General features: G+C 49.1%; 2 protein-coding genes across 2 annotated transcripts in view; one reads left to right on the plus strand and one right to left on the minus strand.

The window, feature by feature from the left end:
• The window catches only part of LOC308103827 (uncharacterized protein), a gene marked incomplete at its 5' end in the record, with an annotated part of 236,042 nt that overhangs the window by 111,264 nt on the left and 110,331 nt on the right, over nucleotides 1-14,447 (plus strand). The gene's annotated exons all lie outside the window — the stretch shown is intronic.
• On the minus strand, nucleotides 2,242-3,209 carry LOC308103643 (COP9 signalosome complex subunit 6-like). Its single transcript, XM_080453733.1, has one exon. The coding sequence runs from the start codon at nucleotides 3,195-3,197 to the stop codon at nucleotides 2,295-2,297; it is 903 nt and encodes a 300-aa protein (XP_080309859.1). The 5' UTR covers nucleotides 3,198-3,209; the 3' UTR covers nucleotides 2,242-2,294.

Below are 14,447 nucleotides of genomic sequence, written 5' to 3' on the forward strand. Positions count from 1 at the left end.
GTTACAGTCTCAAAGGGCTTTACAGATCAAAACAGACACATTTTGTGCATATCTGAGATCACCAGATCAGATTCTGAAGTTTAACACATGCACAGTACACAACAGCCTTAGTGTTACTGTGTGTGTGTGTGTGTGTGTGTGTGTGTGTGTGTGTGTGTGTGTGTGTGTGTGTGTGTGTGTGTGTGTGTGTGTGTGTGTGTGTGTGTGTGTGTGTGTTGTGACTGTTTTCCACCAAGCCACAGGGGAGTTCCTATTCAGCAATACAGTAGCCTACAGAATAAAGGACAGCGTTTGTTTCCGCGTGTTTCAGCGGGATAGGCCTACTAAATGAATAGTCTCAAAACAATGCACACGGTCAACACGGAAACAGTGATTAATAGCGAGAGAATGTCTTTACTATTATCCTACACATACAGATCATATGAGTCACTGTACAATTTGAATTTATCATTCTGCTCATTCAGCTGCTCAGAGCTTTGAGAAGACTTTGAAAAGCTGTAAGCAGGCTTCTACAACTCACACAAATGTTTAAACCATAATTTAGGCGTTGAAATTGTATTGTTGGCTCTCTTAATGTTTTCATTTTACACTGCTCTTTTTGCACACAATGTCTTGTTTTCGTTCTGTTGTTTGATTAGATTTGTCTTCAGTTTTTTGTAAAGCACTTGATAAGTGCTCTATAAATTGTTTCAGTAACACTTTCTATGAAGCACATGTCTCTAATGCGTTAAATATATTTATAAAGCATTATAATCATCTTATAAGACTGAATATAGTTATAAGCTCTCACATACTCATAATACCTTTATATCAACAATCATAACTTAAAAAAGCTTTTTATAATGACTTCTATAAGTGTATGCAGTCTAATATATGCTAGAACAACACATGACTGACTTAAAATAACACTATAATGCATTACAACAGTGATAAGAATGCATTATAAAATTATTATAATGCATTACAACTATGAGAATTATACACTATGATCCTTGCAAAAACGTATCTTAATATAATATGATACCTGACTTTATAAGTCATTATAAAATGATTTCTAATGTTATAAAGCATTATGAATATGTTTGAGTGCTTTTAACTATAATTATGCATTGTTTTAAGCAGATGATGATGCTTATAAGTGCACTATAGACATTGATATCAGAACAGTTACAGCAACAGTACAGCACAAACCCACCCATGTTGGAACATACTGTAGAGCTAATACCTGTCAGGAGCGAGCTGTAAGTAAATTGTAGGTTCAGGAAGACTGCCATGACGTGGCTTTTCACATGTTGATTTTATCTATTAGAATGTACAGTACTTTTTACTTCCTACCCCACAATTACAGTACACTGGGGGTTTTCCCTGCAGGCCCTTCCTGGTTCAGGACTGGTTGAGGACGTAATCATCGTTTACGGAAAGTAACTAAGTACATTTACTCAAGTACTGTACTTTAACAATTTGGAGGAAATTTTACTTTACTTTTTTCATTGTTCAATACACTTCTCCACTACACCTCAGAGGCAAATGTTGTACTTTTTACTCCACTGCAATTATTTGACAGCTTTAGTTGAAAGTTACTTTGTAGATTTAGATCATGAATACAAAATCTAACCAGTTAAGCCCTATTTTAAACTTTGTCTATTCACAAATAGCTGATCTGCAAGCTCACGTGTCACATCGTGATGTGTTGTGAGCTTGTAGAACTGCTGAAAAAGTTTGACAAATCTTGAAAAAGTTGTGCACTTTTTTGTTACTGAATGTATATTTTGATACCAATGCCAATACTTGTGTACTTTTACTCAAGTAAAACGCTGAATACTACTTGTTACTGTTATATCGCTACTTTTACTTGTGTAATCTTCCACCACTGGGCAGTGGTGGTTTTCTGGGACATTCCTTGTTCATGATGCTGTTACTGGTGGAGATAATAAACAAATCTAAATTAACCCATTTTAAATCATATTTTTCACTAAGATGGATGGCCAGTAAAAAAATGTTTAAGGTGTGCCTATAAAAGAGGGTAACCGTCAATAAGAGGGTCTTTCTGTGATGTGAGTGCGTGTGTACGTGTCTCGTTTTAAATCATCAGATTTGTTACGTAGAAACAAAAACAAAGAAAAGTGGATAAAATGACATTCTGGTTAATGTACATTGTCAAGTCTCGCAGCACTTAGACTCTCCCAGGATCTTCTGAGTCAATAACACCCCGCCAGAAAAACAAAAACAAAAAGCAAAAGAATAAAAAATCTTCTGACCTCTCTTTTGGTCTTCTATCTCACTCCCTCTGTGACTCAAAAGGGCATTATTCCTCTCATCCTTCGGCTGTTGCCATGTCTGTCATATAGGATGTTGAACTTGTTGAGGAACTGGTTCATACTGTTGCAGGCCTTGGTGATGGTGCCCAGGTAGGCCATGAGGCCCACGTCATTGCATTGATCATGGAAATCAGTCTTGAATTCTATAGTGCTGAGGACAGGCAGTCTATGGCACAGGGCGTTGGCTTCTCGCAGGATCTCGTGATTAAACGGCACCTCTCCTGCTTCCACTGCCTTGACGTAATCCAGGATGACCTTCACCCTGCCGTGAAGCATCTTGATCGCACTGTGTTGGGCCGTGAGGTGTTCAGCCACCGTTGAGTTTTCCCCCGTGCCGGGGGCCGTCATGCGAGCTACGTGGTCGACTCCAATTCTCTCTGCCTCCTCCGTGGCGAGAGTGTAGGTGAGCTCGGCAAACAACATGGTGGCCTCGCCGTTGATTATGTCAATCACAGACTCATATACGCTAACAGGAAGATCAGTCTGTTTGGTCATCGGGTTGAGTTTGAGAAAGAGAGGGCTGTCGATGATCTCACACACCTGCTTGTGGATGTGGATGTCTGAATGGTCAGGGGGGCCCCCGGTGGTATACCAGCCCAGGAACTCCATGTCTTTAAAGACCTGTTTGAATTGTTCTTCCTTGGCGTAGTAATACTCCTTGTCGATAGTATGTGCCTGCTGCTCATCAACAGGGTGGGACAGCAACTCAAAGGAGTTCATCACCTCAATGTTTCGACCCTCCTGCTTCCCAATAAGGGCTCCGATCACCTGCATCGGTCGCCCTTGCTGAGATCGGACGCGTATCCAGTGGTCCGATATGTTGAGGATGACCAGAGGGTGCAGGGACACAGAAACACTGCCTGTTATCTCTGAAGCCATTACACTGTAGGTCGCTGCCTCATCCAAATCCATTCCTAAAGAGCCGGTCATCACAAATTTGACAGAATAACAAGTCAGTTTGAGTAACGTCATTATATGTAATGACGCAGTTTTACGTCATTATGCAATGATGTCACAATGACATCACATAATTTAGCAGTGTTTCCCAAACATCTCTGTCTGGTCCCCTGCAAAATACGATATTTACTTGTGACCCATAAAAATGGGTCACAAGTAAATATCCCATCCCCCCTTTCTTATAGTTGTTTTTCCTCCAAAACGTTTCAAACATTTTCAGAATTTTACAATTAAATTGCTAAAATAAATGTAAATGTTCTTTTTTTTTATAAATAAAAAATTGTGAAAGTAGCAAATCTACAAGCTCACATCGTGTTGCATGGCGATGCTATTTTCACTATGTTTGAAGAAGGGCTTAATGATTAATTCATAATGCATTTTTGTAAGTTTGGGTCCAGGGGACACACCAAATTTCTCTTTTGGGTCTGAAAACGTTTGAGAATCTCTGACTTATAGCAGGAAATAAATGCCTGTAGCAGCTCACCCCATGGAAATTACTTGACAACGGTGGTTGAGTGGTGTCTGGGGCCAACGGGCTTGTTGCAGCTGAATCTGCTGGGTCTGGCAGTTTGGGCTAAAAGAGCATTATGTGAACACTTACAATCTATGAAGTATATGAGCATCAGTACATCACCACTTAAACCTCTATACTTTGAAACCGAGGTCTCCCATGTGGGTCTATAGGCCTACTGGTCCCCTCCTTCTTCCCCTCTACACCAAATCTCTTCCAAAATGTTACGATTGTTTACCTGCTTATGACATGCGAAGAATAGGGATGCTAGGCATTATGTGATTAAGTGCTACCACAAAGGCAAATGATAATAGGTAATTACAGTGGCATGCAACTGAGCCAAACAAGTTCTTGACTCGAGTTATGTTGCCAAGGTAAACACCGACACTTGCCAGCCTCACATCACAGATAACTTGCCGTGCTGTAATCACACTGCCAGAAGAATATCTAATAAATCCTCAGTGCTTTCTTATTGTTAACACTAGTGTGACACACATACCAAATAAACAACCACATACTCAACAAGAGAAGGAACAAACCAGGAAACTAATGGGGAAACCCCATCATCATGAACAAATACATGAACAAGGAAGGGATCTGACAACTATTATGCTACCTTTACTCAAATGAAAATTTGAAGTATTTTTAATTTACTTGATTATTTCCATTTCATGCTCATTTAAAATTCTACTCTACATCTCAGAGGGAAATATTGTACTTTTTACTCTACTGCAATTATTTGACAGCTTTAGTTACTCATTACTTTGCAGATTTAATTATTATTACAAAACATAGGCCACATTAATTAATAACTGACGCTGTATTATTATATGCTGGTGCAAACGTGATAACCCCACGTTTGCAACTACTTTCGCCTGCGCAATTCACCGGGAATTTACTAGTTTTACTTAATTACAGTACTTGTACTCCTTATACTTTTATTATATGTAGTGATGTCCTCATGTTTCCTGTTTTGGCAATTTGTCTCACCTCCCTGTGATTACTTGTTTTCTCCACCTGTGTCCTGTTAGTCTACCAGCCAATCCCTGTGTTGATGGTCCTTGAGTTTCACCTGTGTCTGGTTAGTCTTGTGTCTTTTTAAACCATTAGTTCCTTAAAATCTCGGTTAGATCGATGTTATCATATTTCAGTCATGTGTCTGTATGTGAAGTGAAGCTTGCCTCCATTGTTCTGATTCTGGGTCCTCACCTGTCACTCACCATGACAACTCTTGAGTAAATGTACTTAGTTGCGTTACACCACTCATGGCACGCAACTTGCAGCTGCAGCATACTTGAGTCAGTCAGCCAACAGTGATTGCTGCTGGGCTCACTTGTGACTACTACAACTGACATCACACAATGCACTGCAGGAGGCAAGACAGACCATTGTTTTGTGTCAGTTAAGAGGGAGACTGTGCATTCTGTAGGCTTATTTTAGCGTTTGAGTCACTTTTCAATTGCTAAAAGTTCCAAATACCATTTAAAACTAGCTAAGTTTGTAGGTAAAAGTTGCCAGGGTATTTCTGAAATGTTGCTTCATTAGCTTACATAATAGTACCCACTGAACCACACTTAGCTCCAGGCTCAGCTTGAAAGAGGAGGTGAGTAGCTATCAGTGGTGGAAAGTAACTAAGTACATTTAGAGAGAGAGAGAGAGAGGCCAGAGTTGGGGCACTCTCCTTAGCCTCAGGGAGAAGTTGACTAGGTGTTTTGCAAAGCACAGAGGTACAGTTTACAATAATGCTAATATGATTGCTCAAAAAGCCCTGAGGGATTGTTTCCTTTGTGGCCCTGTTTATTCAATTCATCAAGACATAATACGGACATACAATACAAGAATTTATCAATACTAGGAGCAGGCCTGGAATTTCACAATTTTAGGGGCAATGCCACTTGGCCTTTGGTGTTGTCCATGTTTTGAGGGCACAAAGGCCAAATGCCAGGGCAGGAAGGCCATCAAATAAAACAGGATTTTAGTCCATTGAAATAATTAATTGAATTTAAGGGTTCAGGATGACTTTAAAATCAATATGTCGACTATCTGCAGTGAAATAAATAAATTATGGAATTCATGCTCAGCCCTGCAAAGTTACTGGATTGGTTTATAGAAGGGGAGTTAAGTTCAGAATCTCAACAAAAGACACTGGTGTCTATATGACAAGATAGAGACACTGGTGTCTACATATTGACAAGAAAGAGACAGAGGAGAAAGTGGTACAGTCAGCTGGGGTATTAAGGCCACCGTGGCCTCAGGGCCTGCCATTTTTAGGGGCACAAGGCCAAACTGAGGGGCAACGATGGCCATGGCCTTCGTGGCCTCCCTGAAAGTCCTGCCCTGACTAGGAGCAGTAAAAGCCTTTTCAACCTGCAATTTGTTTTAGTCTGAGACCAGAAAAAGGCCCAGTCCTTTTTTTTTTTTTTACACATTTCACACATTAAACAGTTTGATTTGTAAATGGAAGATAATGTAATCCAACAGGTTATCAGCTGTATCTTTTAAAGGTATACACAATCTCATTGAACTTTATATTTTCCAATAATTGAAACACACTGCAGTGACCCTTTAATCACATAAACCCTAGTGGTCGTATTCTGGGGCAAACATTTGGTGAAAATATTTGCAGAAAACATTTGGTATAGAGAGGTCAAGTGGTTAAGAACTCCACTTGATTTAATAATGAAAGAAGGTAATAGAAGGTATTCTATTCTATTCTAGTCAAATCCTTTTCATGCTGTAAGGTTAATGTGGCAAACAGACACGGTTTACAATACAACCACAAATAATGACATAACAGACTGTTGAAAAGGGCACAGAGGTAGTTAAGAGCGCATTACAGTACAGTACTTCTCAGATGGTTGCCGTTCGTGGCTGAGAACTCAGGGTTACGGATGTAACCCCGGTTTCTTTAGAATTCGGAGTAACATACTCACTATGGGATATCAGCGCCCCCTGGCGTGATGCAGAGCTACATACCATAAACTCCCGGGCCATTCATTGGCTGAGAAGGGTATGTCACGTGTCCGGTAAACCGGAAGAGGTATAAAACCTCTTGCGTGACGTGGCTCATCCTCTTTAACACGCTTCCTGCATGCAGATGCACACAAACAGGGGTGTTAGGTGAGTATGTTACTCCGAATTCTAAAGAAACCGGGGTTACATCCGTAACCCTGAGTTTCTTGTCTAATTCTCCGTAACATACTCACTATGGGATGCATAAACCCCCCTGGGGCTTATAGCCATACCGAATCTCAGGTCCGCACGCCCCCTAGCCATAAGGCCCCGTCCCCCTGGACGTGACCTTCGGCCTCACGGGCGCCCCAGCCCTCCGGGCCAGGGTGCGGTATATGATGTTAATAAAAGGACCCTGACAGACCAAGTCTGCCTTATTCAACTAATGGACAGACACAAGTCTGTCCCCTAAGTGAAAACAAGGAAACAGGGCCCTCCTCCCCTGGGAACCTACCACAGGTGGTCCCGAGGGGACTTAAGAGAAGGAAGGTAGGGGACACAACACCGTTCCTTAAGTGAAACAAGGAAACAGGGGCCCTCCTCCCCTGGAGACCTACCACAGGTGGTCCCGAGGGGACTTCAAGAGAAGGAAGATAGGGAAGAGAAAAAAGGCAGGTTAAAAACAAAACCAGCCTAGCTCCCCCCATTCTAACTAGAGACAGCCGCCACCCCTAGGACAGCATGCGCCACTGACGCTGCTGCCACGTCCAGGCTATAGAAAGCCGCAAACGTTGAAGGTGACGACCAGTTTGCGGCCGCACACACTTCCTGGACCGAAACCCCCCTGGAGAGGGCCCAGGAAGCAGCCACGCCCCTAGTAGAATGAGCCTTCAGTCCTTCTGGAACTGGAACGTCACCACTGACGTAGGCCAGCTTAATGGCATCCAAAATCCATCTAGAAAGCGTCGCCTTAGCCACTGCCTTCCTCTGATCACCCGGGCCGAAGGAGACAAACAGCTGCGACGACGATCGGCCGGCCACCGTCTTCTGGCAGTAGAGCCTCAAAGCCCTTACCGGGCAAAGACAGTGTAGCCGCCTATCCTCCGCTGAAGCGAAAGGCGGCGGATGAAAAGCTACCAGCTCAACCGGCGTCTGGGTGACCACCCCGTTCTTGGGGACAAACGCCAAGTTTGGCTTAAGCAAAACCCTACTGTCGTCACCCACGAACCTCATACACTCCGAACTCACCGAGAGCGCATGTATGTCGCTGACCCGTTTGGCTGTAGTCAGGGAAACCAAAAGAACCGTTTTGAGGCTGACGATCCTCAGATCCGCTGACTCCAAAGGCTCGAACGGTGGGAGGCAAAGCGCCCCCAGCACCACCGTCAGGTCCCAAGCCGGGAACAGAGCCCTAGAGACCGGCCTGGCCCGCCTGGCGCCGTTCATGAACCCCCGCACCATCGGGTGTTGGCCAACCGTCATGCCATCGAAACTTTCGTGACACGCGGAAATGGCCGCCTGATACACCTTAATCGTCGAGAAAGCCAGACCCTGCCTCAATTTTTCCTGTAGGAACATGAGGACGCTGCGTACCGGGGCCCGAAAGGCCTCAACCGGCGGTGACTGACTCAGACACCATGCCACGAACAGGTTCCACCTGTCGTCGTACGCGGACCTCGTGGAAAGGGCCCTTGCCCCCTGGATGGTGGCCACCACGTCAGGGGGCAGGCCATACGAAGTCAAGGTCTGCCTCTCACGGGCCAAACCCACAGGTCTAGGTCCTGAGGTCTCTCGTGGAAGATGTCGACCCCTCCCTGCCGTAGTAGGTCCCTGTACAGCGGGAGGGGCCAAGGCTCGGCGTAGAGGAGAGGTGTTATCTCCGACCTCCACACGCCCCATGCCGGAGCCACTAGCAGCACTGACCGACCCTGAAGTCTCACCCTCTCCAGTGTTGAGGGGATCAGGTCCAGTGGCGGGAACGCATACAGCAGTTCGTCCGGCCAGTCGTGGGCTAGTGCGTCCATGCCCAGTGAACGGTCCCCCACCCTCACCGAGAAAAAGCGAGAACACTTCGCGTTCTCCTCGGAGGCAAACAAATCGACCTGCGCCCGGCCAAACCTGGCCCAGATCAGGTCCGCCACCGACGGCTTGAGGGACCAGTCCTCGTACCGGGGTTCGCCCCTGGACAGTAAGTCCGCCCCGCTGTTCAGGAGACCCGGCACATGTGAAGCTCGAATCGACGCGAGATGCGAATCGCACCAACGCGTCAGTCTGCACGCCAGGCTGTCCAACACTTGGGAGCGCAAGCCCCCCTGCCTGTTGATATAGCACATGGTCGTGGTGTTGTCCGTCCTGATAGCGACGTGACAACCGCGGATGTGAGCCTCGAAATGTTTGAGGGCGAGAAAAACCGCCATTAGTTCCAGATAGTTGATGTGAGCCTCCCGTAGACTGGAGTCCCACACCCCTCTGGCCGAGCGGCCTTCGTGGACGGCCCCCCATCCCGTCAGGCTGGCGTCCGTGGTGATAACCATCCGTGACGTCACAACCCCCACACTGACCCCCTCGGTCAGAAAGGGCGCCTGTGACCATGGTCTGAGAGCCTCCACGCACCGTGGAGGCACCACCACTTTCCGCGAACCCATAGTGGATGGGATCCCTAGCGCCAACATCCACCGCTGGAAAGGTCTCATGTAGAGTCTGCCTAGGCGGACCAGGTGTATGGCTGAGGCCATGAGACCCGCCGCCCGCATACACAGTCTGTAACTGACTGGACGCCCCACGTGGAAAGATCTCACACACGCCAAAAAGCTGTCTACCCTGTCCTGGGATAGGCGCGCCATGAGCGTGTTCGAGTCCAGCAGGATCCCTAAGAAGGTGGTCCGCTGAGACGGAACCAGTACGCTCTTTTTGGCGTTGATCATGAAACCTAGGGACGTCAGGTGAGCGACTGCCACGCGCGTGTGTCGCATCACCTCCTCTCTCGAGCCCGCCGCCAGGAGCCAGTCGTCTATGTAAGTGGACAACCGGATCCCCTGCCTCCTCAGTGGAGCCACGGCTGCGTCCGTGCATTTCACGAACACCCTGGGGCTGAGAGACATTCCAAACGGGAGGACATTGTACTCGTACACCCTCCCCTCGAACCCGAAGCGCAGGAACTTCCTGTGCGGTGGAATGTGAAAATAAGCATCCTTGAGATCGATACTCGTCCACCAGTCCCCAAGACGCACGGTGCGTAAAAGCGCAGCGGTTGTCAGCATTCGAAAATGGAAAACCGTGAGGTATTTGTTGAGACCCTTCAGGTTCAGAATGGGTCGCACCCCCCCCCCTTCTTTGCCACCAGAAAATATTTCGAATAGAAACCCAGTCGGTTCTGGTTCGGAAGTAATTCCGTGACAGCGCCTTTGCTCAAAAGGGAGGCAACCTCCCCCCTCAGAGTACTGGCCGCTGGACCTGTGGCCTTGGAAAACAACACTTTGTCCGTCATTGGGGGTTTTCTGGAAAATTGCAACCTGTAACCCTTCTGTATTGTGCGTAATACCCAAGGATTTGGCTTGCAAATCTTCCATTCCTCCACACACCGAGCGAGTGGGTTGGCCGGTGACGTCACCGGCCGCTCGGAGAGTGGGAGCGTCGCTATGGGGACGGTTGCCATGGGGAGCAGTGACGCTGTTGCTACTGCCGCCGGCGGTGCTAACCCTGAGGTGACTGACGTCAACATCCGGTTTGTCCGCCCGCGCCGGCTGCCTGTTTCCATGGAAACCGACGGCGCTGTCACCCGGACAAACGGGGCCGCCCGAACTAAGCCTACCTTGGCCGTCGCCCCCCCGTCGGAGCCCAAAGGCTCCGCACGTAGCGTCGACAAAACCCTCCTCCCCGTAGGGGATGTTTTGTCGCTCGGAAACGGCGAACGTGGCCTGTAATTCGAGAGGCGGTGTGGAAAAGGGGGCAAGTGTCCCTCCAAGATGGCGGGGACCGAGGTCCGCCTTTTCTGAGCCAAGTACTTCCGGTTCACAGTGACGTGCTGCTGCAACCTGGGAGACGGAAGCCTGTGAGGCGACAAAACCCTCCTCCCCGTAAGGGATGCGTTGTCGCCCGTTACAAGCGAACGTGGCCCGCCCATCGTGACGCGTTGCGAGAGAGGGGGCATCTGTCCCTCCAAAATGGCGGAGACAGAGGCCCGCTCTGTCTGACTCAAAGACATCCGGTCCACAGTGGCGTTTCGCTGCATCCCGTGAGACGGAAGCCTGTGAGGCGAAAGGCAAAACTAGAGGTTACGAATGTAACCCCGGTTTTAGTAGGTTCGGAGTTTACTACTCACTATGGGATATCAGCGCCCTCAGGCGATGAGACAGAGCAACACACACGCTCCCGGTGCCAATACTGATTGGCTAAGGGTATGTCACGAGTCCGGAAGACCCGGGAGTATAAAGCTCCCTCGTGACGTAGGCTCTTCCTCTTAACATTCTCCTCTCTGCATGCCAAATGCGCACAGAAAGGGGTGTCTGGTGAGTAGTAAACTCCGAACCTACTAAAACCGGGGTTACATTCGTAACCTCTAGTTTTACCACGGTTCTCCGTTTACTACTCACTATGGGATTCATAAACCCCCCTTGAGGTAATGAGCCACACAACCCTGACAACCCCGCACGCCCCTCAGCTCCTAGGTCACGTCCCCCCCGGACGTGACCTAAGACCCCCAGGCCATAGGTCCACGACCTCACGGCCCCTGGGCGCCCCCCCAGCCCACCGGGCTGGGGTGCGGGATAGATAACAAGAGTAGGCCCTGACAAACTCTAGAGTCTGCCCTATTTACTAACAGGCAGACACAGTCCACCTCATAATAATGAGGAGCAGGGCCCTATCCCCAAGACACAGCCCTGCTGGTCCCAAGGAAACCTAAAGAGGAAGTCGGAAGATATGGAGAAAAGGCCCCAAGCCTACTCCCTATCCTCCACTGACCTGGAGGCAGCAGCCACACCCAGGACAGCGTGCGCCATTGATGACGCCGCCACGTCCAGACTGTAAAAGGCCGCAAAAGTCGACGGCGACGACCAATTTGCAGCCGCACAAATCTCCTGGATCGAAGCTCCCTTGTAGAGAGTCCAGGACGTAGCCATGCCTCTAGTAGAGTGGGCCCTCAGACCCCCCGGGACAGGGACACCACTACTCACATAAGCCAGCTTAATGGCATCACGGATCCATCTAGAAAGCGTCGCTTTGGTGACCGCCTTCCTCTGAACCCCCACGCCAAAAGAGACAAAGAGTTGTGTCGATGAGCGACTGGCCGCCGTCCTCTGGCAATAGAGCTTCAAGCTCTCACCGGGCAGAGGCAATGTAACCGCCTGTCCTCCGCCGAAGCGAAGGGAGGCGGATGCAAAGCCACCAATTCAACCGGATCTGGGGCCACCACCCCGGTCTTTGTAACGAACGCCAGGTTTGGTTTAAGCAAAACCTTCCTGTCGTTGTTCAGAAAATTCATGCACTCCGGGCTCACCGAGAGCGCATGCAAGTCACTGACCCGTTTACCCGTGGACAGGGCCACCAAAAGGACCGTTTTTAGACTAATGACCTTCAGGTCCATAGACTCAAAAGGCTCGAACGGGTGACGGCACAGTGCCTCCAGCACCACCGTCAACTCCCAGACTGGGAACAGTGGCCTGTTGACCGGTCTAGCCCTTCTGGCGCCGTTCATAAATCGGCGCACGAAGTTATGCTGACCCACCGTCTTGCCATCGTCGAAACCTAGGTGGCAAGCCGAAATGGCAGCCAAATACACTTTCACCGTCGAGAAGGATAAACCCTGATTTAGCCTTCCCTGCAGAAAGTAAGAATGCTATACATCGAGGCCTGGAAAGCCACCACCACTGGTGACTGTTCCAACCCCCATCTGACCTCGTAAGCATTCCTCGTGGACACGGCCCTTGCGCCCTGGATGGTAGCCATCACGTCAGGGGGAAGGCCACACGAGCTCAAATTCACCCTCTCATGGGCCAGACCCATAGGTCTAGGTCCTGAGGGCGTCCCCCCTCCCTGCCGACAAGGAGGGCCCAAGGCACGTCGTGAAGGAGAGGAGCTTATCTCCTGACCTCTACGTGTCCCATGCTGGGGCCACCAGCAACATCAACAACCCTCGGAGCCTGACCCTCCCCCACATGGGGAGGATCAGCTCTATTGGTGGGAAAGCACAAAGCAGTTCGTTCAGGAGGCTCGGCACCTGGAACGCCTGAATGGACGCGAGACGTGAGTCGCATCACAGCGCCATCTCGCACGCCAATCCGTCCAACACCAGGGAGGCCAAACCTTCCTGCTTGTTGACATAGCACATGGTCGCGGTGTTGTATGTTCTGATTGAGACAGAACAACCCGGAAACCGAGCACCGAACTGTTTGAGAGCGAGAAAAAACCCCGTGAGGCTGGCGTCCGTGGTGATGACCTTCTGTGATATCACAGCGCCTATACTGACCCCCTGGGACAGAAAAGCCACCTGCGACCACGATCCGAGTGTCTCCACGACACCCTGGAAACACCACCACTTGCTGAAAGCCTGAGGTGAGTGGGATCCGAAGAGCCCGCTGCCACCTCTATACAGGTCTCATGTAGAACCTGCCCAAGCGGATTAGGTGAATGACTGAAGCCATGAGACTCACCGCCTGCATGCTTAGTTTGTAAGTGACTTGACGCCCTACGCGAAAAGACCTCACACAAGCTAAGACGCTGTCTAACCTGCCCTTGGACAGCCGCGTTCTGAGCGTGTTCGAGTCCAGCGAGATCCCCCAGAAGGTGGTCCGCTGAGATGGAACCAGAACGCTCTTCTGGACGTTGATTGTGAACATAGCGACGTCAGGTGGGAGAGGGCCACGGCCGTGTGCCGTGCCACCTCCTCCTCTGAGCCAGCAATTAACCAGTCGTCGAAGTTAAGTCGACAGACCGATCCCCTGTCGCCGCAGTGGAGCTATGGCCGCATTGGTACACTGCACGAGCACTCGCAGGCTCAATGACATACCAAAGGGAAAAACCGTGTACTCGTACACTCCCCTTTGTAGCCGAAGTGCAGGAATTCTCTGTGTGGAGGCCAGACTGGAACGTGGAGGCAAGCAACCTAGAGGTTGATGCCCGCCCATCAGTGCCCCTGATGTACCGTTTTGCAACAGCTTTTACGGTCGTCAACCAAGAAATGGATACTTGTTGAGGCCCTTCAGATTCAGAAAGGGCCGTACGCCCCCCCCCCTTTTTCTCACCAGAAAAAGCTTTGAACAGAAACCCAATCGGTTCTGATTCGTAGATATTTCTCTGGTAACGCTCATGCTCAAGAGAGAGAGAGAGAACCTTCTCTCTTAGAGTCGTGGCTGCTTTTATCTTCCGCATGAGAGAGACACACTCGTCTGACATAGGAAGTAACACAAGGCATGTGGAAAACACACCAGTTCAACCACAATGTGTTGTTGTTGTTCAGGGGAGCCTGGCCAGTACAACCACAGTGTGTCACTGCCGTACTGAGCTTAACCAGTAAACACAGTGCAACGCTGATGTACTGGGATAAAAACAGATTCGGATTGCAACCCTCCCAAAAGCTGCTCACCGAGCGAGCGAGTCGGGAGGGGGCGCTGCTGTTATCAGTCCCGTGGGCAACGTGCACATTTCCACGGGGACCGATGACGTCGCCACGTGGTCCAGCGGACTCGTACTGTGGCGTCCATTAGAGACCG

The sequence above is a fragment of the Gymnoscopelus braueri genome (genome assembly GCF_963280865.1).
Source record: "Gymnoscopelus braueri genome assembly, chromosome: 16".
In the NCBI taxonomy this organism is placed as follows: Eukaryota; Metazoa; Chordata; class Actinopteri; order Myctophiformes; family Myctophidae; genus Gymnoscopelus; species Gymnoscopelus braueri.